At 44.4% G+C, this 25173-nt stretch overlaps 1 protein-coding gene across 3 annotated transcripts in view; it reads left to right on the top strand.

Annotated features, from left to right (window-relative positions):
- Nucleotides 1-4479: 4479 nt before the first annotated feature.
- MOB1A (MOB kinase activator 1A) overlaps nucleotides 4480-25173 on the top strand; it is a 52722-nt gene continuing 32028 nt past the window's right edge. Inside the window, exons 1-2 of one of the 3 annotated variants that reach the window (XM_029604156.1) lie at nucleotides 4480-4573; nucleotides 22713-22879. In XM_029604156.1, the coding sequence (XP_029460016.1) occupies nucleotides 4566-4573; nucleotides 22713-22879 (175 nt within the window). In that variant the 5' untranslated portion in view covers nucleotides 4480-4565. Of the gene's footprint in view, nucleotides 4574-4604; nucleotides 4835-22712; nucleotides 22880-25173 lie in introns of those variants that run through there. The other 2 variants (XM_029604157.1, XM_029604154.1) reach the window with 2 other exon arrangements.

The following is a 25173-nucleotide window of genomic DNA, read 5'->3' as shown; positions in this document are numbered from 1 at the left end:
TGTGGTGGTGCTGGACAACCACCAGGGCCAGAGGTTGCTGAGCTGAAAGGTCTGAAAATGGAAGATCTTGGAACACTAAGGGCCAGATAGTCAAACCTACACGTGGGCGTATATTTGTGCGCTCAACCCGGCGCGCACAAATCTATGCCCGATTTTATAACATGTGCACGCAGCCGCGCACTTGTTATAAAATCCGGGGTCAGCGCGTGCAAGGGGGTGCACACTTGTGCATGCCAAGCCCTAGGGAACTTTCCTTCCGCTCCCACCCACCTTCCCCTCTCTTCCTCTATCTAACCCACCCCCCTGCCCTACCTAAATCCCCCCCCCACCTTTGTTTTTGAATTTACGCCTGTCTCTGGGCAGGCGTAACTTGCGCGCGCCAGCCGGCTGCCAGCATGCGAACCGCCGGCACAGCCGCTGTGCCAGAGGCCTCAATCCCGCCCCCCCGCCCACGATCCCGCTCCTTTTTCAAAGCCCCAGGACATACGCGCGTCCTGGGGATTGCGCGCGTCGCCGGGCCTAAGTAAAATAGGCTCGGCATGTGCAGGGACAGGTTTTCGGAGTTGTGCGCGTTACCCTTTTGAAAATCTACCACTAAGAAAGCACCAGGAATGAGCATCATCTGTACTCCTGATCCTGAAAAACTGATAGCTATCAATGTCCACCAAACAGAATAAGACCTTTAGTAGCTTGGCCGCACATTTTACTTTCTGTATTTTGGGCGACTAACTAATAGGCGATGAGATGAGTGCTATTAGTTTTGGGGGGGATTGGCTGTGCATTTTCCACGCACTATTACTCCTTACAGTGTAAGGGGTAATGAGATCTTGAATCCCATTCTCCTCTCTCAGGGCATCTCTCCCCACTCAGTCCCTCAGTCTCTGCTCCTCCTCCCCCATCCTACATCCCTCCCCTTGCTTTATTTCCTCCCACCATGTTGCAGGCAGAACAGGGGGGGGAGACCAAATTTGCCACCACTGTGTGTAATTTTTATAAAGTGAGCAGAGGAATATAGCCAGGGAAAAAAAAAACCCACCAAGAAATCCTAGGCAGATGTACTATCCAGATTACATGATGCCCAGGGCAGGCTACGTTTCAGGCTGAACTTCATTTGAGGTTTTGCTCTTATCTACTCAAATGGGCTTAGTCCCAAAAAAGGGCAGAGGATTTCACCCTGTTTTAAAATGCTGTCATTCTGCCCCATTATCTCACTGCAGAACGCTATTTCTAGCCACTATCCATCCAACCAGCTTCCCTGCCATACTATCTCTTCAGTACCGGGCGATAATGAAAGAAAATACTTTTGCCCAATGTATGGCAGGGCTTTAGTCTTAACTAGGTTGAACATCCGTTTTGCTACAAGCAGCGTATTCTGTGTTAGAAAGGCGATGGGATTGATACATGCTCCCCTCCTTTTCTTGCATTTGCCACAGCTCGAGGAAAATCCCCCCTAAATTAAAACACTGTATAAACCTAGCAAACAAGATTTCCAGTTCCTTGGATCAGCGGATGATGATCTTCCTCAGCCCTCTTTATCCGTGCACTGCAGCTGGGGGTTCATATGAGCTGTGAAAGTCGGTGGAGGGTTTCTTAGTGTCAGGCTTGCAGCCCATATAATATTTATTTTCCTAACATCCAGTTGGGGATCCCGCAGCACAGAAAGTGGTGATGCATCAGGGGCGGATTGGCCTATTGGCCAATGGCACCTCTGGCCACAACTGCACTCCAGCTTCCTACAAAAGAAAAAAAAAAAGGCTGGTATTGACCGGCTCTGCCATGGGACACTTCTGTCTCAGTTGCTGCTTCCACAGCAGCACTGCATTGTCCTCACATTGGTCTGAGAGCTGCAGTGTGGTGGCCCTGCCCAACTAGGCCTCCCTGTCCCATGAGACAGCCAGACAACTCCAGCGGTTTTGTTTTGTTTTGTTTTTTGCTTGTTTGGTTTTTAATGCAGGCAGCTGTAGTTAGGGCCAGAGATGCCATTAGCCAATAGGACAGTCCAACTCTAGCTCTTGGTGCAACTTTCTGGGGGTGGAGAAATGGTCAAATTAAATTTATCTTCCCTCTTTCCAATTCTTATGGGCAAATACCGAGGTCAGGTTACACTATACCATGAAGAAGTGTAGTGTATTCAAGGGACGGGATGCTGCAGTACAAGGTAGCGCAGCAAGTGTCTCCATTCATAAGCACAACAAGCTTTGAGGCTACTGCTGTTCACAGGAGGTGGGTATGGGAGAAGAGGGTGGGAGGAGACCACAGAAGAGTGCAGCATGTGAGGCTGGATCCCTTCTCACCCAAGTCTTCCAAAGCACCTGTCTGATGACTGAGGCTGAGTTGGCTTGGCAGAGTTTTATTGCTTATCTTCTCTATAAGAGTGCAGTAGCCAGATCCCTTGATCTGACACTTGTAGTTAAAGGGGGGGTGGGGGGGGGGATGGGAGAGTTGAAGATCACCTAGGATCAATAGCACCTTTAATCCCTGCTACTCCGAAACAGTAACATGCACTGCAAAGTTCATTTCTCCACAACCACTCCTGACCTTGAGTTCACATGTGCTGGCTTTACAGTTGCATGTTATCCATGCCAACTGCCTGATCTGCTAGCTTTTTTGTATCTCGAGAGAGCTATCTGTAGCAAAAGATATTGGGTAAAAAATTGAGTTTTATTATCTCTGGTACAACTTAATAGTGCACAGTTCCAATAGCCTCATCCTGCAGTGCCACTGCACAGCCTGTCACAGCTTGGCTTTGACTCCTCTGTCAACTAAAAGCCAGACTGTGACAGGCTGTGCAGAGTGCCACTGCAGGACAAGGCTATTGGAACTGTGCATCATTAAGTTGTACCAGAGATACTTTCTCACCTTCTTTGTCAGAGAGACGGAAGAAAGTAGGGTTTTGTAGCGTGCACTGCATGACCAACCCAAAAGAGAGTGCTTGTTCTTCTGTCTATTTAGCCAGATGAAGACAACAGAAAAGCGTTGCCACTTACTGGCTGCCACTTTGGTTTCTAAATCATCAGTGAAGAAGAAAACTAATACTCACAGTACTGTGCTGCAGCTTTACTCGTCACTGCTAGCACGTTGGCACAGGGACACAGCAGCAGTCTGTGCAGTTGAGACAGGCAAGGTGAGCAGCAGATCTAGAAGATGACGGTTTCCATCACGTGACCAGCCTGACTGGCTCACTGGGGCATGCCCGAACACCTAATAGGCCAATCCACCCCTGTATCTATCTTTAGGCCTAAAGAGTACAGGTGCACTGTTTCCCAACCCTTTCTTGAAGGCACACCCTGCCAGTCTGATTCAAAAATGACACAATGGATACACATGAGATACATTTGCATACAATGGAGGCAATAGACACATCTATATGTATACCATGCATATTCATTGTGGTAATCCTGAAAACCTGACCCTCCAGGACAACATTGGGAAACACTGCAGTGGTGTGACTGTACAACAATCATTGTTTTCACACATTAAACAATTTGCTACATTTGTATGTTGGTCTCTGTCAGTCACACTCCAAAAAAGCATATCTGCATTGCCTTTCTGGGGCATTTAATAATTTATTTTGCTTTCTTAGGATTCTCTCTTCACAGAAAGAAGAAAAAGTCAAAATCCCTTTTTTGTCCAAGGAGAAAAATCCTCCCCCACCCCCATGCTCTACCTTGTCCCCTTTGGGACTGGGAACCTCCAAAAAGAGGGCTTGTACTGCTGATGTAAGTGGCTTGGCCTAGTGCCTGCATCAAAGCTTTTCCAGATCCTGCAGCAGCAGGAGAGAGACCTACCATCTATCTGCTAGAGACAGAGAATACTGGATCTCTGCAATGATGTCACAAGAAAAGACAGTGTATTCTACATCCATCTGTTGGTAGGGGAAATAACCCACCTCTAAGGACTGGACTAGTGTAACATGATCAAATGTAATGGTGCCTTAATTACCTTGAGACAACATGCAATAAAAATGATTTTCTCATGTGACACAAAGCTGGCAATTTTCTCTATCTAATGTGGGTAAAAATGTGTTTCCATGCATAAGATGGAATTTAAATCATTGCCCAACCCTGTGCGAGTGCTTTTATCCACTGAAAAACGTACATATGCTATTTGCTGCGAAAGGAGCGCTCCACGAGGGCAGGTCGCGATTGGGAGTGACGGTACATGCATGGCTTTTTCCCTGTCATGTCCTTACCTCTAGCAGTATTTCCTGCTTTTCCCCTAGAGGATCGCCAGGGACAGATTCATATTGTCTGCTGTGCTGTCACCATCTTGTGGGGCGTGAAATAGGGCAGCTGGTTATACACATGCCTAAGGGCTGCCGGGGATATAAAGGCCGGGTCGAGGACGGCACATACTGTCACTTTAGTTCATGCGCCAGCTCAGACTTCTAGGGGTACAAATAAACGTGAGGCGGCCCATCCCAGGGCTCCAGCTTATGTTAGCCCTTGTTTGCCGGTCGCTTGGAGGGGGGGGGGGGGGGGAACATCCCATTGCCTGGCAAATGGCGCTCGCTGACCACGGCCAACTCTTTTCACTCCCAGGGCTGGCTCGCGCGCCGCGCCTCCATGTGGAGGTAGGTGACAGCGAGGGGGAGGGGGGGAATGAGACGAAATCTCGCGAGAAGTGGATCCTTAACGGGACTTTGAGGACTTGTGAGGAAGCAGCAGAAGCGGCGGCGGCTCCAGGTCACGGTGCCGAGTTTTGGTCTGCGCGGCCCCTTCCGCGTGGTGTGGGGCGGGGGCAGCAGCAGCAGCAGCAGCAGCAGCAGCAGCGCCGCTTTATCCAGGAGCCTGAAGCGTGGCCGGTGACCCAGCGGGAAAATGAGTTTCCTTTTGTGAGTCTTCCGGGGGGGGGAGGAGAGGGAGGCTGCAGTTTCTTCTTCTTCCTGTTTCCAGGGCGGTCACCAGGCCTCGGCTATTCTATAACCGGTGGTGGCGGCGGCCCTCGGCTACAAAGTATCCTGTGATCCGAGCGCACGCCTCCCCCTTCCTTTCCTGTGGGTCTTACTGTATCGGAAGAGTGTAGGGAGAGGTCTTACCTGGGTAGGCGTAATTTGTAGTTACTGCGGGGAGAGGCTGGCATGCAAAGCCCAGGATGTGTTCTGACAGGAAGAGATCCCATGCCCAATCCCAGGCTATGGGTTCCGCGAGGGGGCACGTCCCGGTCTTTGGGATTTGAGCGGGTAGTGAAGTTCTATTTCTCTGCGGTGAAGCTTTTCAGGAAAGAGAGAGTGAAGTTCTCTGTGGACAGCATTCCACGTACACGGGCGATATTTGCCGCACCGTTGCAGGGAAAAAAAAGGACCTGCCTCTTCTAGCTCCAAAAGTACTGGAAAAACTTTCAGAACCTGGGCGTATCTTCCTGTGCTACTGCTATTGTGTGATAATATCTCCGGTTTTAATCCAGCTCAAACGGGAAATTTAAAATTTTTGGGAGGTGGGTGGAATTATGGGGCTGTTATGTAATGCTGTCCACTGAAAACTCCTGTTGCAGGTTAGCAACATTGCTTTCTCTGTGGACAAGCATTACAAAAAGCCACAAAAATGGGAACTCCCAAGCTTTAGGAAGTGCTTTAGTTTTGCTTTAAAAAACAAAAAAAATTATTGTAAGCCAATGCACTTCCCTACTTTCACTGATAAATTGAAGTTATTTTGAACTTGCATTTCCTACCATGTAGACAGATGGACTCGGTGGGTTATGCACCTCTACCAGCAGATGGAAGATCGAGCAAAATGACATCACAGGATATATACTCCTGCGATGACAGCCTGCCAGTATTCTCCATCTCCAGCACATGGTGGCACGTGCATCTCCCTTCTGGGGATTGCTTCAGCTTTTAGATGGAGAACTCTGAAAGGAAAATTGATTGCCCCCCCACTCAATGGTCTCTCCTCCAGTTGAGACATCCTGAGGTGATTTCCATCGTCCCTTAGATGTATGCCTTAGTCTGGTAGCTGGTTTTTCAGCCAGTGTAGACTTAGCTGATTGTACAGCTTAAAGGCAGGGGGTGCAGGAAGCCAAGTACAGTGGTGAGGCATATGCTCTCTCCCCCCTGCAGCCGGAGACTGTCTTTGTGCTCAGCTGGGAAGGGCTGAGCTCACACAAGTGTTAGGAGAAAAAAAAAAACTTACAGAGATAGTGAAGTTGTTTCCAGGGTTTCCCCTTCTTCAGTCTCTGAGCTCGGCATGCCATTCTGACTTTCATTCCGACCCGAGGTAGGTTCCAGAATGGGGGCATGTTCCGGGATTGGTTGAGCAGCCTTTTTTGGCTAGGCCCTGCTCTGAGGCTTTTCCACTTTGCACTGCATGGTAGGCTGTGACAGCGTTTTTGCACGTGCATTCAGCTGCCCTATTCTGGACGTTGGTTCAGTGAGGTTTCTGGTGCTGTGTGACTAAGTTGGGCATCCGGGTGCACTAACTGGCAGTGGTTGGGATGCCTCCCATTGCGACACCTAAAATTTTAAACGCCCAAAAAAATACTGAGCCCATAGCTAAGAAACCTAAGCACCTTGCCCTATGAATTGCCTGTCACCTATGGGTGTCTCAGCCTGGCATGCCCTCTAACTTGTGCCAGTGCTGTTTAGAGGCTCAGGGAGAATTACCTTCCTCTGATTTTTACTAAACATGATTCTTCCAAGCCTGATGAGGTTTTTGGGTAAAGATGTGTCAGGAGGCATGCCTGATATTGGAACTCCCTTGACGAGTTCCTCAGCAGGGGATGGCAGCTCAGTGGGTGCTGCACAAGTGCCTCCTGGCTTTGGTATGGATCCTTCTGCCTTTTCTTGGGTAGAATTTTTTTCAGGGATTACAATCCTTCCTTCAGGCTCAGCCCTCAGTCCCATCCTGTCAGACCAGATCCTCAGACAGTGGCCTCTCCCTCCTCCGGTACTACATTTAAGTACCAAAGTACACCTTGAGCTGCAGGTGTTCCTGACAAGAATCCTGAGGGCACTGATGATGAGGCATATTCTGACTCTCTAGTCAGAATATGCCTCATCATATGGCTCCAGCCCCAGGGGAAATTCCCCTGGGGCTGGAGCCATATAGAACTGTGTTGCGTTTCTTTTCATAGAGATGAACTGCCGGCCCTGATCTCCCAGACATTAAAGATACCAGGAGTCCCTGGGACGGATTCCATGTCTGAACCAGAGAAAAATCCCATTTTGGTTTCTTTGCATAAAGCCTCTTGTTTCTTCCTGGTTATGGAGCCATTCAGGAATTGATTGATCTTGAGTGGGATGCCTGGGAAGCAAATTTTAAAGGGGATTGGACCTTGGAAGGCTTATACCCCCTGGATCCAGTGGTGAGAGAGCACCTGCGTCTTCCAAAAGCGAATGCGCTTGTCTGTGCTGTCTCTAAATGGACAACTATCCCTGTGGAGGGAGGAGCAGCCTTGAAGGATGTGCATGATAGGAGAATTGAGGCCATCCTTAAACAAGCATTTGAAGCACTGGCAGTGACATTGCAGATAGCTTCCTGTTGTTCCTGGTGGCTCACTCTTGTTTGCTTCTCTCTCAGGAGGTTGATGACTCTGGAGTGAATTCCAGGGCAATTATGGAACCTGCCGCCGCCTTTTTAGCAGATGCAGGCTGCGATTTGGTCTGCTCCTCGGCCAGAGAACTGATTTCAATAATAGCAGCCAGATGACAGTTATGGCTGAGGAATTGGTCGGCCAATTCGACCTCCAAGGCTAACCTTACAAAATTCCCTTTAAAGGTTCGCTGTTATTTGGAAGTGAGTTGGAGAAGCTGGCTAGTAAGTGGGGCGAATCTCCGATTCCTTGGTTGCCAGAAGATGAGAAGCAGTTACTGCGCCCCTTTGGTACGAGGGGTTGTCTCAGAGGTTCCAAGCATTTTTGTCCCTACACAGGAACCACCTTTCAGAGGACTTGGCCTTTTGGCTGGTCTCAGTCCTTTTGTCCCAGGCAGCACAAGCAGGGTAGGGGCTCAGATAGTGGAGCCTCCTAATGAAGGTTGGCCGACCCATCCCTGGTAACAGGAGATAGGGGGATACCTCTCTCTCTTTTATCAGAGGTGGGTCGAGAACACATTGGACCAGTGGGTCCTGGAAGTGATACAAAAAGGATATGTACTGGAATTTCGTAGTGTCTTCTCGGAATGTGTTCATGTTGTCTCCCTGCCACTGCCCGCAGAAGAAGCAGGCGGTGGAGTCTACCCTGTCATAAGAAATTGCCATACTGGATCAGACCAAGGGCCATCAACCCCAGCATCCTGTTTCCAACAGTGGCCAATCCAGGCTACGAGAACCTGGCAAGTAACCAAAAACTAAGTATATCCCATGCTACTGATGCTAGTAATAGCAGTGGCTATTTTCTAAGTCAACTTGATTAATAGCAGGTAATGGACTTCTCCTCCAAGAACTAAACCCAGCAACACTAACTGCACTAACCACATTCTCTCTCAAGGCTCCTCGGTCCAAATGCTGTGAATTCCAGTACCCACATCTCAGGAAGATATGGGGTGATATTCCATTTATTTTGTTGTGGAAAGAAGGAGGGCTCCTTTCATCCCATCTTGGAACTCCAAGGGGTCAACCGTCATTTTGGGTGACTCATTTTCGCAAGGAAACATTGCGCTCAGTGATAAATGGCCATTAAGTCAGGGGGAATTCCTGACTTCCTTGGATCTGTCCGAGGCATACCTCCATATTCCTATTCGATTGGAATACCAGCGTTTTCTGTGCTTTGCGGTATTGGGATGCCATTATCAATTTTGGGTACTGCCTTTTGGTCTAGCCACCACTCCCAGAACCTTTTCCAAGGTTATGGTGATAGTAGCAGCATAGCTGAGAGAGGATGGGATGCTAGTACACCCGTATTTAGACAACTGGTTAATTTGAGGTAAGTCTCTCGAAGAGAGCCATCTGGTGACCTGCAAGGTAATATCACTGTTGCAGGACCTTGCCTGGATGGTGAACCTGACCAAGAGCAGTCTTTAGCCATCTCAGTCTTTGGAGTATCTGGGTGTGCAGTTTGACATGAAGCAGGGCAAATCTTTTTCTTCCAGAAGCTCGTATTCAGAAATTGATGTCCCAAGTGCGTTTCTTGGTGAACACTATATTTCTGACAGTATGGTCCTATCTACAGGTGCTCGGTTTAATGGCGGTGACCCTGGAAGTGGTGGCAAGGGTGCATATGCGTTCACTTCAGCACTCCCTGCTGTCTCGTTGAACTCTAAGTCTTGGGACTATTCGATTTATCTTCACCTGCCAATGGAAGTTCTGCTTTCACCTCCAGTGATGGTTGCAAGCTGATCACCTGAGAAGGGGCATCTTCCTGACATCGCTGGACTGGTTTGTGCTCATGAAAGATGAGAGCCTCCAGGGTTGGGGAGCTCACTGTCAGGAACTGTCGGTGCAAGGGCACTGGAATACAGAGGAGTCTCTCTGGAACCTCAATCACCTGGAAGTCCAGGCAGTCCAGCTAGCGTGCTTGCAGTTAAGAGACAGGCTGCAGGGTTGAGCGGTCTGGGTAATGTCAGACAATGTAACAATTGTGGCTTACATCAATCGGCAGGGAGGAACCAAGAGCAGCACACTGAGCCGACGATTTTAAAGTATTATCCACTATGATGCCTAGATCTTTTTCCTGGGTGGTAGCTCCTAATATGGAACCTAACATTGTGTAACTACAGCAAGGGTTATTTTTCCCTATATGCAACACCTTGCACTTGTCCACATTAAATTTCATCTGCCATTTGGATGCCCAATCTTCCAGTCTTGCAAGGTCCTCCTGTAATGTATCACAGTCTGCTTGTGATTTAACTACTCTGAATAATTTTATATCATCTGCAAATTTGATAACCTCACTCGTCGTATTCCTTTCCAGATCATTTATATATTTATATATATTGAAAAGCACCGGTCCAAGTACAGATCCCTGTGGCACTCCACTGTTTACCCTTTTCCATTGAGAAAATTGACCATTTAATCCTACTCTGTTTCCTGTCTTTTAACCAGTTTGTAATCCACGAAAGTACATCGCCTCCTATCCCATGACTTTTTAGTTTTCGTAGAAGCCTCTCATGAGGGTCTTTGTCAAACGCCTTCTGAAAATCCAAATACACTACATCTGCCGGTTCACCTTTATCCACATGTTTATTAACCCCTTCAAAAAAAATGAAGCAGATTTGTTAGGCAAGACTTCCCTTGGGTAAATCCATGTTGACTGTGTCCCATTAAATCATGTCTTTCTATATGCTCTACGATTTTGATCTTGAGAATAGTTTCCACTATTTTTCCTGGCACTGAAGTCAGGCTCACTGGTCTATAGTTACCCGGATCGCTCCTGGAGCCTTTTTTAAATATTGGGGTTACATTGGCCACTCTCCAGTCTTCAGGTACAATGGAGGATTTTAATGATAGGTTACACATTTTAACTAATAGATCAGAAATTTCATTTTTGAGTTCCTTCAGAACCCTAGGATGCATACCATCCGGTCCAGGTGATTTTCTACTCTTTAGTTTGTCAATCTGGCCTACTACATCTTCCAGGTTCACAGTGATTTCGTTCAGTTCGTCTGACTCATCACCCCTGAAAACCATCTCCGGAACTGGTATCTCCCCAACATCCTCATTAGTAAACACGGAGGCAAAGAATTCATTTAGTCTTTCTGCAATGGCCTTATCTTCCCTAAGAGCCCCTTTAACCCCTCTGTCATCTAATGGTCCAACCGACTCCCTCACAGGAGATCCTGCTCATTTTGGAATTGTTGCAGGATGGGTTGAATAAAGAATTGGCCCTTAATTCCTTGAAGATACAGGTAACAGCTCTTGCCTGTTTTCGGGGCCAGGTGAATGGTGAATCCTTGTCGTCTCATCCTGATGTGTCCCGCTTCTTGAGGGGAGTGAAACATCTTTGTCCTCCCCTGCGTTTTCCGGTTCCTTTGTGGAGTCTTAATCTGGTGTTTGGATTTCTTGGTGGTTCCTACATCTCTGCTGCTGTGGGGCTTCTCATTGCGGCTACTGAACGTAAAAAGTTTTTCTTGTGGTATTATGTTCTGCATGTCATTTTTCTGAGCTGCAGGCCTTGTCTTGACAGGAGCCGTTCCTTCAGGTGACTTCAGGAATGATACAGCTGCATACTGTTCCTTAGTTTTTTGCTTAAGGTCTAAGATTTTCACTTAATTCAATCCATTTCTTTGCCATCCTTGGATAAGGAAAGAGATGCAGAGGAATATTGCTTGTTGTGTTCCTTGGATGCCAAGAGAAATGTCATGAGGTATCTGGAGATTTCTAAACCTTTCCAAAAGACGTATCGCCTGTTTATCCTTTATGGTGGAGGAAAACAGGGCGAACCAACTTCGCAGGCTACCATAGCTCGCTGGATTAAGGAGGTGGTCACCGTTGCGTATATGGCTGCTGTAAAGCCATTGCTTACTCAGGTTAGGGCTCATTCCACTAGGGCTCAGACAGTGTCATAGGCAGAGCTTAGATTGTTGTAAGAAGAACATAAGAACATGCCATACTGGGTCAGACCAAGGGTCCATCAAGCCCAGCATCCTGTTTCCAACAGTGGCCAATCCAGGCCATAAGAACCTGTCAAGTCCCCAAAAACTAAGTCTATTCCATGTTACCATTGCTAATGGCAGTGGCTATTCTCTAAGTGAACTTAATAGCAGGTAATGGACTTCTCCTCCAAGAACTTTATCCAATCCTTTTTTAAACACAGCTATACTAACTGCACTAACCACATCCTCTGGCAACAAATTCCAGAGTTTAATTGTGTGTTGAGTAAAAAAGAACTTTCTCCGATTAGTTTTAAATGTGCCCCATGCTAACTTCATGGAGTGCCCCCTAGTCTTTCTACTATCCGAAAGAGTAAATAACCGATTCACATCTACCCGTTCTAGACCTCTCATGATCTTAAACACCTCTATCATATCCCCCCTCAGTCGTCTCTTCTTCAAGCTAAAAAGTCCTAACCTCTTTAATCTTTCCTCATAGGGGAGCTGTTCCGTTCCCCTTATCATTTTGGTAAAGTCTGACTGACTAGTACCCACTTTCAACTTCCCTCTCTGTTTCCCAAAGCTGGATTCAAACTCACAGCCCTTGATACTCCAAACACCTCTCCAGCCAGGCTAGGCCCGATCCACATGTCTCCCAGTGACATTTGCGGAGCTGCAACGTGGTCCTCCTTGCACACATTTTCCAGGTATTATTGTCTTGATATGCAGGCCCAGGGGGACGCAACCTTTGCACACGCGGTTTTGACTGGACTGAGGGCAGCCTCCCACCCTATTTGGGAGTAGCTTGGGTACATCCCACTGGTCCTGAGTCCATCTGTGTACGTGCTAGGAAAGGAGAAGTTACTACTTTACCTGATAATTTCGTTGTTTTTAATGTAGACAGATGGATTCAGCTTCTCGCCCTTGGCTGCCGAATCATTGTGTTATGGTTCTGTGTGGTTACATGTTCCAGGGGATTACTGGTAAGTATTCATCTAGACCCTAGACTAGTATTTATATGTTCTCGCCTGGTTCAGAGCTGCTTATTGTTTCAGTACAGAAATAGTTGTCTGTTTTTAATCGTTTTTTGCTAGCCTGTCCACAGTTGCTTTTGAAGAGAATAGTGGTAGGCTAATGTCACCGCAGGAGTATATATGCTGTGATGTCAGCTTGCTCCATCTCCATCTGCTGGTAGAAGTGCATAACCCCACTGGTTCTGAGTCCATCTGCCTACATTAAGGAAAACAAATTATCAGATAAATAGTAATTTCTCCTTGTTTAAAGCAGATTGTTCTAGTGATTGCTCATGGCTAGACTCATTATGCAGGCAGTAATACTTTGTAAAAGTATGTATGGTTGTCCATGTTGCTGCCCTGCAAATTTCTTGTGAAATGTGAGCAGTGGAACTTGCTTTCACTCATAATTGATGAACTGTAACCAAATATGCTAATGGGATGGAAATATATATATACATAGTGAAATCCAAGATAAGATTTGCCTTCCTACTAGTTGACCTTTTTCTATTTGCATCATAGAAAACAAACATTGGTGAGGTTTTCAATATGTTCTTTGACTTAAGTAAAAAGTAGTGCTTTTCTACAGTCAAGAGAATGGAGACATTGCTCTCGCAATGAAGTATGGGGTTTGAGAAAGAAAACTGGCAGTACTATTGTTTGGTTAAGATAGAAAGATGTTACAACCTTTGCTAGGAACTTTGGGTAGGTTTGCAAGAGAATCTTAGTAGGACCAAACCGTGATTAAGGAGTCAATCTCTGGAGGGATCAAAGGGAAACAGAGTTATATAGAGGAGACCTTCAGGGACATAGTAGAGAAGTCCCACCTACAATCTGGTAGCTCCTTTGCTGCCTTGGAGAAAGTTCACCTGGAAAGGGAGAACATCACCTTGGTGAGGCAGAAGGACCTGTGTTCAAAATGATGTAGTATCCTCTCACACTGAGGATATGTATCCAGGAGCACATGCCCAGGAGGGAAGGCAGTTGTAGTTGGTGATTTGATTATTAGGAAGCTAGATAGCTGGGTGGCTGGTGAACGTGATGATTGCTTGATAACTTGCCTGCCAGGTGCAAAGGTGGCGGACCTCACGCATCCTACATAAGATTTTAGATAGTGCTGTCTTGGTACATGTGGTATCAGTGAAATAGGAAAGTGCGTAAGGGAGATTGTGAAGCCGATTTTAGATAGAAAGTTGAAATCCAGAACTCCAGGTTAGCATTCACAGAAATGGTCCCTGTTCCACCTGCAAGATCCCAGAGGCAGGCAGAGCTCCAGAGTCTCAATGTGTGGATGAGATGATGGTTTGGGTAAGAGGGTTTTAGGAACTGGGCATTAGTCTGGGGGAAAAGGGGTCTTTTCTGAAAGGATGGGCTTCATCTTAACCAGGGTGGAACCAGGCTGCTAGCACTAACCTTTAAAAAGGAGATAGAGCAGCTTTTAAACTAGGTGATTGGGGGGGGGGGGGGAGAGCCAACAGTTGCTCAAATGTGCATGGTTCAGAAGGCTGTATCTTTGAAGGATACTAAAAGAACAGGGAGTTTAGGGCATACATTACCTGCTATTACCGGTAATTAAGTTGACTTAGAAAATAGCCACTGCTATTACTAGCAATGGTAACATGGAATAGACTTAGTTTTTGGGTTCTTGCCAGGTTCTTATGGCCTGGATTGGCCACTGTTGGAAACAGGATGCTGGGCTTGATGGACCCTTGGTCTGACCCAGTATGGCTTGTTCTTATATTCTTCTTACCTCTCCTAGTAGAGAGGTTGTAATAAATGCTAAAATAATCAGAAAGATTCCTGATAAGCAGGTTGTTAATGCAAACAAAAAACATACTTTGAAATGTCTATATACAAATGCAAGAAGTCTAAAAAAAGACGGGAGAGTTAGACTATATAGCACTGGATGAAGAGGTTTAATATAATTGGCATCTCAGAGACCTGGTAGAAGGAGGATAACCAATGGGACACTGTGTTACCAGGGTACAAATTATATCAAATGATTAAATTGATGGAGGGGTGGCACTATACTTTAAAGAAGATAAGTTCTGCAGGAACAAAATACAATGTTGAATCTTTATGGATCGAAATTCCAAAGGAAAAGGGGAATAAAATAGTAGTGGGTTTGTATTACCGTCCATCTGGCCAGAATGAAGAAATAGACGATGAAATGCTGAAAGAAAGTAGAGAAGCTAACAAAACCAGCAGCAGAGTAATAATGGGTGATTTCAGATACCCCAGTATTGACTGGGTGAATGTCACATGAGGGACATGCTAGAGAGGTAAGGTTCCTAAATGAAATAAATGACTGCTTCATAGAACAGCTAGTACAAGAACCAACAAGAGGGAAAACTCTTTTAAACAGGGTTTGTTTCAAGGGGTAACAGTGTTGGATCCACAGCAAAAGTGATCACAACATTATCAAATTTGACTTAATCACTGGAGGGAGGAAACTAAAGAAATCTACTTGCGACAGCATTTAACTTTCAGAAGGGTGACTGATAAACTGAGGGAAATGGTTAGGAAAAAACTGAAAGGAGCAGCTGTAAAAATTAAGAGTTTACATCAGGCATCAACATTGTTTAAAAATATCTACTTTGGAAGATGTCTTCCGCGCATTAAAAAAGGTGGAAGGATGGCTAAATGAGGTTTGAGAGGCTATAACAGCTAAAAGAACATCTTTCAAGAAATGGAAAAGGGATCTGAATAAAGAACACATGAAACAGCGTAAACACTGCAAAGCATTGATAAGGAAGGCAAAGATAGAATTTGAAAAGAAGCTTACCATGGAAGTAAAATAAACTTTTTTAGGTACATTTGAAGTAAAAAGCCTGCAAGGGCATCCGTTGGACCGTTAGAAGATCAAGGGGTACAGGGGCACTTAGGGATGACAAAGCCATAGCAGGGAGACTAAATTAATTCTTTGTGTTTGTTCTTCACTGAGGAAGATGTAAGAGAGATACACATGCCAGTCATGATATTCAAAGGTGGTGATTCAGCAGAACTGAAACACATCTCAGTGTACCTGGAAGATGTAATAGGGCAAATTGATAAACTGAAGAGTGGCAAATCACCTTGACCAGATAGTATACATCCCACGGCACTGAACGAACTGAAAAATGAAATTGTGGACCTGCTAAAATTAATTTGTAAACTATCATTAAAATAGTCTATGGGACCTGAAGACTGGCGGTTTGCCAATATAACACCAGTTTTTAAAATGGGATCAAGGAGTGACCCAGGTAGCTACAAACCAGAGTCTGACGTCTGTGCCAGGCAGTATGGTAGAAAATATCATAAAGAACAAAATTGCTGAACATATAGATAGGCATAGTTTAATGGGACAAAGCCAACATGGATTTAGCCAAGGGAAGTCTTTCCTCACCAATATGCTACATTTTTTTGAGGGTGTAAATAAAGGTGAGCCAGTTGATAAAGTGTATTTGAATTTCCAGAAAGCATTTGACTAAGTCACTTAGGAAATTTAAAAAGTCATGTGATGGGGACAGTGCCCTATTGTGGAGCTGATTAAAAGATAGAAAACAGAAATTAGGGCTAAATGGTAAAATTTCCCAATGGAGCATACCCCAGGGATCCGTTCTGAGACCACTGCTTTTTAATATATTTATAAACAACCTGGAAATGAGAGCAGTGAGTGAGGTGATCACATTTGCCAATGACACACAATTATTCAAAGTTCTTTAAATCACAAGAGGACCTTGCAAAATTGGGAGACTGGGCATGCAAATGGCAAACTAAATTTAATGGGGACAAATGCAAAGCGATGCACTTAGGGAAGAGTAACCCAAACCATAGCTACACAATGCAAGGTTCCACGTTAGATGTCACCATTCAGGAAAATGATCTAGGTATCATCGTTGATAATATATTGAAATCTTCTAGTGTGCAGCAGCAGTCAAGAAAGCAAATAGAATACTAGGAATTATTAGGAAAGGAATGGAAAATAAAACAGAATATCATATCACTTCATGGTGCAACTTCATCTTGAGCATTATGTACAGTTCTGGTCACCACATCTTAAAAGAGATATAGCAGAATTAGAAAAGATACAGAGAGGCAACCAAAATGATAAAGGGGATGGAACGATTCCCCTATGAGGAAAGGCTAACGAGGTTAGGGTTCTTCAGTCTGAAGAAGACTGCTGAGGGGAGATATTTTATAGATCTTTATCATAAGTGGAGTGGAATGAGTAAATGTTAATCAGCTGTTTACTCGTTACTAGGTGACACATTTAAAACTATACAGAGAAAATATTTTTTTACTCAACACATTATTAAGTTCTGGAATTCATTGCCAGAGGATGTGGTGAAAGCTATTAGTGTAGCTGCATTTAAAAAAGGTTTGGACAAGTACCTGGAGGAAAATTCCATAAACCATTATTAAGGTGGAGTTGCAGAAATCACCTCTTATCCTTGGGATAAGCAGCATAGATTCTATCTATCCCTTGGGGTCTTGCCAAGTACTTGTAACCTGGATTGGCCACTGTTAGAAACATTAATAGAAACAGAACGTTTGGTCTAAGTATGGCAAATCTTATGTACTTATGAGCATAAATTACTAAAGTTTGTAGCTTGCTAATTCTTCTTCCTGTTGTCCCGTATATATTTGTCTATAATAAGTTGATAGGTGATTTTGAGACCAAAATCCATTGAAATGCATTGATTCTTGTATAAGTTGAGGTTTAACATGAGTGATTTATCAGGAAGATAAGCATTCAAGAAAAGTCATGTTCAAATAAAAAAAAAAAACAAAAAAAAAAACATGCTGTGCGCTAACTTTGGGACAAATCAGTGGCACTGAATATTGGGGTTAGCCACTTAATTTTATGCAGCTATCTCTGCTCCTTTCCTCCAATTCGTGCTTATGCATGTGCATACCTCGAGAACTTTATAGTATATGTGGAAACATAGAAATGACGGCAGAAAAAGACCAAACAGCCCATCCAGTCTGCCCAGCAAGATCCAAAACTTATCTGTTTCACCGACCACCAAGTTCAGGGCCCTTGTTGATAATTGTTTTGATTCAAATTTCCTGCCACCCCCTGCCATTGATGCAGAGAGTAATGTTGGAGTTGCATCAAAGGTGAGCATAAGGCTTAATGGTTAAGGGTAGTAACCGCTGATCAAGCAAGTTACCCCAATGCTTATTTACCCAGACTGCACAGATCAATGCCTTGTTAGATGTTGTCTGAATATAAATCCTGCCATTGAAACAGAGAGCAACGCTGTATATGCATTCAAAATGAAATATCAGGCTTAATTGTTTTAGAATAGTAACCGCCGCAATAAGCAAGCTACCCCATGCTTATTTGTTTACCCGAACTGTGTAGTTCAGTCCTTGTTGGTTGTCGTATGAATGTGAATCCTCTTTTCCACATTTCCCCTTTGCCATTGAAGTAGAGAGCAATGTTGGAGTTGCATTAACCATGTGAAGGATTATTGAGTAAGGGTAGTAATCATCAGGGCGTAGCACCATTCCAGCAAACCACCCCCATGGCTCTTCTCTTCATTCCCATCCTCTAGCCTTTGTGGATCCACAGTATTCCATGCCCCTTTGAACTTCTTCACAGTTTGTCTTCACCACTTCCTCCGGAAGGGCATTCCAGGCATCCACCACCCTCTCCGTGAAGAAATACTTCCTGACATTGGTTCTGAGTCTTCCTTCCTGGAGTTTTAAATCATGACCCCCTAGTTCTACTGATTTTTTTTTTTTTTTCCAACGGAAAAGGTTTGTTAACCATGGATCATTAAAACCTTTCAAGAATCTGAAAGTCTGTGTCATATCACCCCTGCTCCTCCCCTCCTCCAGGGTATACATATTTAGGTTCTTCAATCTCTCCTCATAAGTCATTTTATGAAGACCATCTACCTTTTTGGCCGCCCTTCTCTGGACTGCCTCCAACCTATCTCTGTTCCTTTGGAGATACGGTCTCCAGAACTGAGCACAGTACTCCAGGTGAGGCCTCACCAAGGACCTGTGCAAGGGGATAAATAATCACTTCTTTTCTCTTACTAGATATTCCTCTCTATGCAGCCCAGCATTCTTCTGGCTTTAGCTTAAGTCAAATTGTCTTTTTTCAGGCCTATTTTCCAGCATAAATTTCTTGACTTATACTTTGGTATATATAGTAATTGCTAATAGGAACAACTGCCTGTTGGCAGTTCCATCAATTGTAACAAAAAGAAAAAAAAAGAAAGATTAAGATCTCATTGTTGAACAGGCTTTTTCATAGGAGTTTTTAGATGAAATAAGCCCTTCATTAAGTTTGCTACTGTTGGATAAGACGTTGGTCAGTCCATTACTAAAGTATGGTAAACCGAAAGCATACTCAAGTGATTTTTTTACAGCACTTAGATTTAAAAACTGACTGTGAAAGATGTAAGAGATATTGAAAGAATGTTATCTACCAAGCAATTGAAAGAGTCCAACTCTTGTGAGACACCAAACTGAGAACCTTGTCTATTTGCTTTTATACAATTTAAAGATGCTTGGCTTTTTACTGCTTTTATGTTTTGTGAATAGAGTAATGCTAGTGAACACAGGTTTGGATGAATGATGGAATTGTTTTGAGAGAAGAGGTCCAGAATAACAGGTAGATGCATAGGATTGGCATGTGCTAGAGCCCATAGACATGGGAACGAAATGTGCTGAGGCCAGAACTGCACTATTAGTATCTGTTACTCTGTCTTTCTTTGCTTTGATCAGAGGAAATGTGTTCCCCAATCTATCAGGAAAGCATCCTGGGTTAAGATCTCATTCAACGATAGTCTTGAGCAGTACATTGCAAGCTTGTTCCAGGGGGATGCAAAGACACCTATCTTTTGGGTCCTCCAGGCTTCAAAAATTTTAAACAGTATTCTGTTGAGTTCCCACTCATGAGGTTGCAGGTATTTACTAGATTGTCTGTACATATCTGAACTACTAAGTAAGATATCCAGCTCTCAATTACTGTTAGTAGTTTGTATACTGCTCTCATTTCCAAAAGGTTGATATACAGAATCCATTCTTCTGACCTCTGTGCATGCCCTTGTGTACACATTCTGTTGTCCCCCAGCCCTGGAGTGATGCATCTGTTGTAATTATATGGTTTAATTCTGGAGCTGTGAATGGTTTGCTCAGCTTGAAATGATTTTGACATTTCCACCATGTCAGGGACCTTGAAAGTGGATTTGAAACTGTTATCCTGGGCTTTAGTGATTGTGAAGGCTGATTCCATTGGCTCTTGAGAACCCACTGAGGTATTCTCATGTGAAACATGGAATGGTATAAATAATGGTTGCCAAATGACCTGACATCTTCAGAAAAATTAATGCCAAGACTGTGTTTCTTCTTGAAACTTTGTTGACCATGTCTTTTAAAGTATTAATTATTTTTCCTGAAAGGCATACTCTTTTTGTAGCCTCCTATATCTAATCTCTTGCCTATGAATTCCAGGCACTGAGCTGGTATCAGACTCAACTTGTCCCAGTTTATCTTGGAGCCTAAATGATTCAAGCATTTTGTAACATTTGTTAAATCCCTTTGAGACTGTTTGAAGGATGTGCTTGAGATCAACCAGTCTAAGTATGGAAAAAGTAACTTTCTTTAACCTCAGATGTGCCGCTTCTACCGCCAGGCACGTTGTAAAGCCTGTTGGTACCACTGAGAGCAGGAAGGGAAGAACTTTGTATTGGTAATGCTTTATCCCGAAGATTAAATGAAGAAGCTGTTTCCTTAGAAGGGAGATGCATATTTACAGGAGTTAAAGTCCAACGAATTTAGCCAAATGTGCTTGTCTAGAAGGATCATTCTAACAAATTCATCTTGAATTTTTCTTTTACGAGAAATACGTTTTTAGTTCCCTTAGATCCAATATTAGCCTTTGCCCTCCTGATTTCTTGGAGAATAGAAACCTTTCCCTTTTTGAATTTTTGGGAACTTATTCTATTGTTTGCTTCATGAACATGGAGTTTGTTTTTTTTAATATAGTGTGAGAATGACTGAGGTCAATTTTGAACTGGTGTCTCGAAATCTGAGAAAAGATCCTCTTCACATTATTGAAAGTATCCAAGTGTCGTAATCTTGCTCCATCTCTGGTAAAAGAACTGCAGTCTCCTCCCCCCCCCCCCCTCCCCCCTTCTAGATCAGCAGGAACAGCAATAGCTACATGAAGACTAACATGGCTAAAAGCATCCAAAGTAAGAGAGCCATCTATGATAGGGTGCATCAGTAATCCTATCTGGGGGACAATTTGGCACAAAAGTCCAAGAGATGCTGGGCATTTTGTTCTCTGGCAATCTTTATCTTGAATGACAAGGGTGTTTTCTCTTTAGTGATCTAGAAAAATGCTCAGATGAATCTGATGATGCTGAAGATTGAGGTGTTGAAGTATTATTTGACTGCGCTGATATTTTTTGTTTTCAGCGCTGATGTGTGCACTATGGAAGACGGTGCTAATAAAGGCCCTGTTGACACTGGCATCGATAATTTCACCATAGATGATGCTGAAAACTGCACAGCTGATGGCACAGGCACTTTTTTTGAGCTAGGCTCCTTTATTTGCGCCACTGTTGATAGTTCTAATTTGTGCCATTTTTTAATGCTTCTAAAAGCTCTGAAATCGAATAAAAAGATGGTTAACTTTTTTTTGCATTCTAGACTTTGATATAGGTCTGTTTACTTTGCTGTGATGATCAGGAAGCATCACATTTCCTTTTATGTGCATGCTTTTCAGTTCTTGAAGATTCTTTACCTGTACCAAACTCTAAAGCATCTTCATATTTCTTTATTTTATGGCTCTAGGACAGGAATGACCTCAAGAGTCAAAACAGGCTAGGTTTTCAGGTTATCCACAATGAATATACATGAGGTAGATCTGCATATAGTGGAGGCAATGCATGCAAATCTATCTCATATATATTCATTGTGGGTATCCTGAAAACCTGGCCTGTTTGTAGCTTTCGAGAACCAGAGTTGCCCGCCCCTACTGTAGGTGACATCCTTGCCAATGGGGCACACAAAGAGGAATCATGCGAAAGCCCCAAACATATTCCACAAATTTCATGTAAGTCTTGTGCTCCATTTTCTTAGCACATTGCTTACATGTTTTAAACAGAGCCTTTTTGAGTCTGCCATATTTTACATTTTTTTTGTTTTGGTTAGAGTGAAAGGAAAGCCAAAATAACCACAAATACTTAAAACAAAAAAATAAAAATAAATAAAATTCCTGACGTAATAGCAGATGAGATTAGCTGATCTTTCTATGTCTGACTGGGGTGTTGTCATTGGAACATGCACGCATGATCTGAAATCTTTTCCAGTATTTTCAGAGCTGGAAGAGACTGGTCCTTTTTCTGTTGTGATGCTGCAAATGATGTCACCCGCTTGTGGGATATTTTACAGTGGTTGTCCATGGAGAATGTCTTTTATGCACTAAGCGATTTTGACATAGCAGTGGGCCTCAGAGTATATGAAACCATGGCTGTTAGGGAATGCAGTTTTAAAGCAGTATTCAAGTGCCTGTATCACAAACAGACTGATGAACTGAAGCTCCTTAGCGCCCCACCCTCTCTACAGCTCTTCAAAAGACTCAGAGGGTTTAGGGAAGCTGTGAACTTCTAAGGAATTTTCTTCTTTTGGGTGTAGATATGATTCTGTACTTGTGTATTTATACATTCTGTAGCATATATACAGCAACTTGGTCAAGATGAAATGGTTAATGGGAATTGGGTTGGGAAGGGATGAGAAAAGTCATATCCAGTGCTTCCTAACTTCCCATTGAACTGGTTTCACTGTATTAGTTGAACAAATCAAAACAAGCACTGCTTCCTAAGCTGAAAAGAAGGGGCAGTTGGCAACCTGAATAATGCAAGGTAATGAAAAAACCTCTCATTAGAGGTGTGGCATTTGGGTGTACCTAGCCCTCAAGACATCATTATTTGTCAAAGCTTACCACATAACTTAGGATTGTATGTACTACACATTTTCTGCTTGAACAAAACCCTCAAGTAGAATGCAGAAGTAAAATCTGGAGACTCAGGTTCCGGTTTCACCTCCAACATGTACACTTACCTTGAGCTAGGATCTTAACTATCTTGTGCTCAGATATGACCTGTAAGCTTTCTGGGACAGGGAGTTTGTGACTTTTTTTTAACCTTGTACAGTATTGTGTACACTAGCAGTATAATGGAAAAAATTACCTAGATATAAGTAGATTTCTCTTTGTGTTCCTTTAGTGGAAGCCGCTCATCTAAAACATTCAAACCAAAAAAGAATATTCCTGAGGGATCCCATCAATATGAGCTCCTGAAGCATGCAGAGGCTACCTTGGGAAGCGGGAACTTGAGGCAAGCAGTCATGCTGCCAGAAGGCGAAGACCTCAATGAATGGATTGCAGTTAACAGTAAGAGCTTGGCGTGTGAGATCTGCATATATGTTAAAATGGGTATCCAAGGCAATTTTCATATGGTGCGGAGTAATGGGGTTGCTGTTAAAATCTTAACAAATGCATCATAGACCAAAATTAATGTATGAAGGCTTCAGGCAGGAAGCTTGTGGCAACTTGGGTGACCCCCTTTAGGACTACAGAGTAGCATGGAGTGGTTCTGTCTCATCAAAGGCTTCTTATTTGGCCTTCATTTGGTGGAGACTGTGTCTTGTTATTGCAGAAATTCCCAGAGGAAAGTGGTTGGTGGAATGGGAATCAGACGCACACAGCTCATTTTCCCGACGATAAACAGGCTGAATTATCCATTCTGGGTGATGTCCTCCAGGCGGCACGCGGCGGAGCTTTCTCTTAGAATGCAGAGGTTTGCTCCACATGCATGTGCAGTAGCTTCCCGTGCAATCCCATCTTCCGCCTCCAGTTTTTTTCCTTCTGTGCAGCTGGACAGTAGTGCAGGAGGCCTTTCTCTTACCTTCTCATTTTCGTCACTTCTAGCAATCCCCAAATAGCACTTTTAAGTGCTACCATGGCTCCAAAAATACCCAGGTTTAAACATTGCCAGTGTTTCAAAATTATGTCCATCACAGATGGACATAATTACTACTACCTGTGCCTCGGGCTGGATCACCAGCAGGCTTCATGCAGTGACTGTGGACGGGTGTCCTCATGGGCCAGGAGGCAGCGCACAGCCAAAATTGAATGGCTGCGGGAAAGTGAGGCTTCATTGGAGTCTTGTGCCCCCCCCCCCCCCCCCATCAAAAAGGCCACCATTCAGCCCAATCCTTGCCTGGGCACAAGATGCAGTGAATCTCACATGAAAAAAGGGTGGAGGCAATGGGCCTAATGGACACCTTGACCAAACATGGCCAGATGAGAAAAATTCCAAGAGCCAGAGCTATCACAGGCTGCTGAAAAGAGACACAAAACGATGGCATGTGCATCAAATTGCATTGCCGGGAGGGCAGGAGCCGGAGGGCCACCCGGCACATCCAAAGTACGACTCAGTGATGCAGAAGCCCAAGACGCGCCCTTCAGCACACTCCAAGCACGACACACCCAAATGCAACGTAAAAGTGGAGGGAGTTTGCGTCGCATCGACAGAATCAACTGACGCACAACACATCCTCAATTACCCGAAGCAAGAGTCAAAGGCATAGAAGCAAGCCCCTCCTGCGTCGCAGCTTCAGGAGCACCCGACACAATTGTCAAAGTGCACAAAGCAATCATCGAAGCAAACGACTGTCTACTAAGAAACCACAGCACATGCCACAACAAGAGATGAGTGGCAGTCACCAGTCCAAAGGGAAGCCTGTGGACTCGCATCCCTCCAAAAGTCATAAGTCATGGGATCCTTCGATAGTTTTCCTACCAGAAGAGCTCAAGGGGGGGGTAGGAGAGAGAGACCCATCTGCTAGCGAAGACATTCAGTCTTCTCCACTAGAGTTTGTCAGAGGGATCCTCTTCATCCTCCACAGAGTGTACTCTGTCATCCGTAACATGACAAAAAAGGCAATCCCCTCCAGGAGCCATTTGTCAAGAGATACAAGTCAACTCAAGACCAATGACCATTGGAGCACCATAGAGGGCCAGACTCCTCTATATTGATGGCAGCTATGCCTATGCCTCATAAAATGCACAGGAAATCGAATTCACGACCACGACCGGACAGGGAAACAGTCTTGACTCCACTCGGAGGAATACATTCTGCTACTCATGGGGAGTGGCCTCACCGGCTATGACCCAGATATCGGCCATTCTTAAAACCACCTTCTCCTTGATGGACATGGAGCGATATCCGCACTCTCTCCCTAATCTGTCAGAGGAGGAAGAATCCCCCCCCCCCCCCCCCCCCCCCCCCCCCGGAGCCTCTCTCATCTCCAGATGACTATAGCAAATTGAATAACTCAATGCATTCAGTTCTGCTGGCTCAATAAAAGCACACAGTTAGAGCCATGGCAGCTTCTATTGTACATCTTTACAATGTACCCTTATTGGACATCTGCAAGAGGACAACATGGTTTTCTAGCCACACTTTTTTTTTTTTTACATCTCACTACTGCCTCGACCAACAGTCAGCCTCGGACAGCTTGCTGGGTTCATCAATGTTGCATCATACCATGGGAGGTCAAGGCTGTCCTCAAATTAGGCGGGTTGCACATAGTACCTGTGCAAACTGAGATCCTTTCAGAAACACATCTCAATGATCAGGTGACTATGTGTATACTCATAGCAACCGATTGGGGGGGGGGGAG

The sequence above is a fragment of the Rhinatrema bivittatum genome, chromosome 5, assembly GCF_901001135.1.
Source record: "Rhinatrema bivittatum chromosome 5, aRhiBiv1.1, whole genome shotgun sequence".
NCBI classification, from domain to species: Eukaryota; Metazoa; Chordata; class Amphibia; order Gymnophiona; family Rhinatrematidae; genus Rhinatrema; species Rhinatrema bivittatum.
The sequence above is the reverse complement of the archived record's forward strand: the minus strand, read 5'-3'. Positions and strand labels throughout refer to the sequence as shown.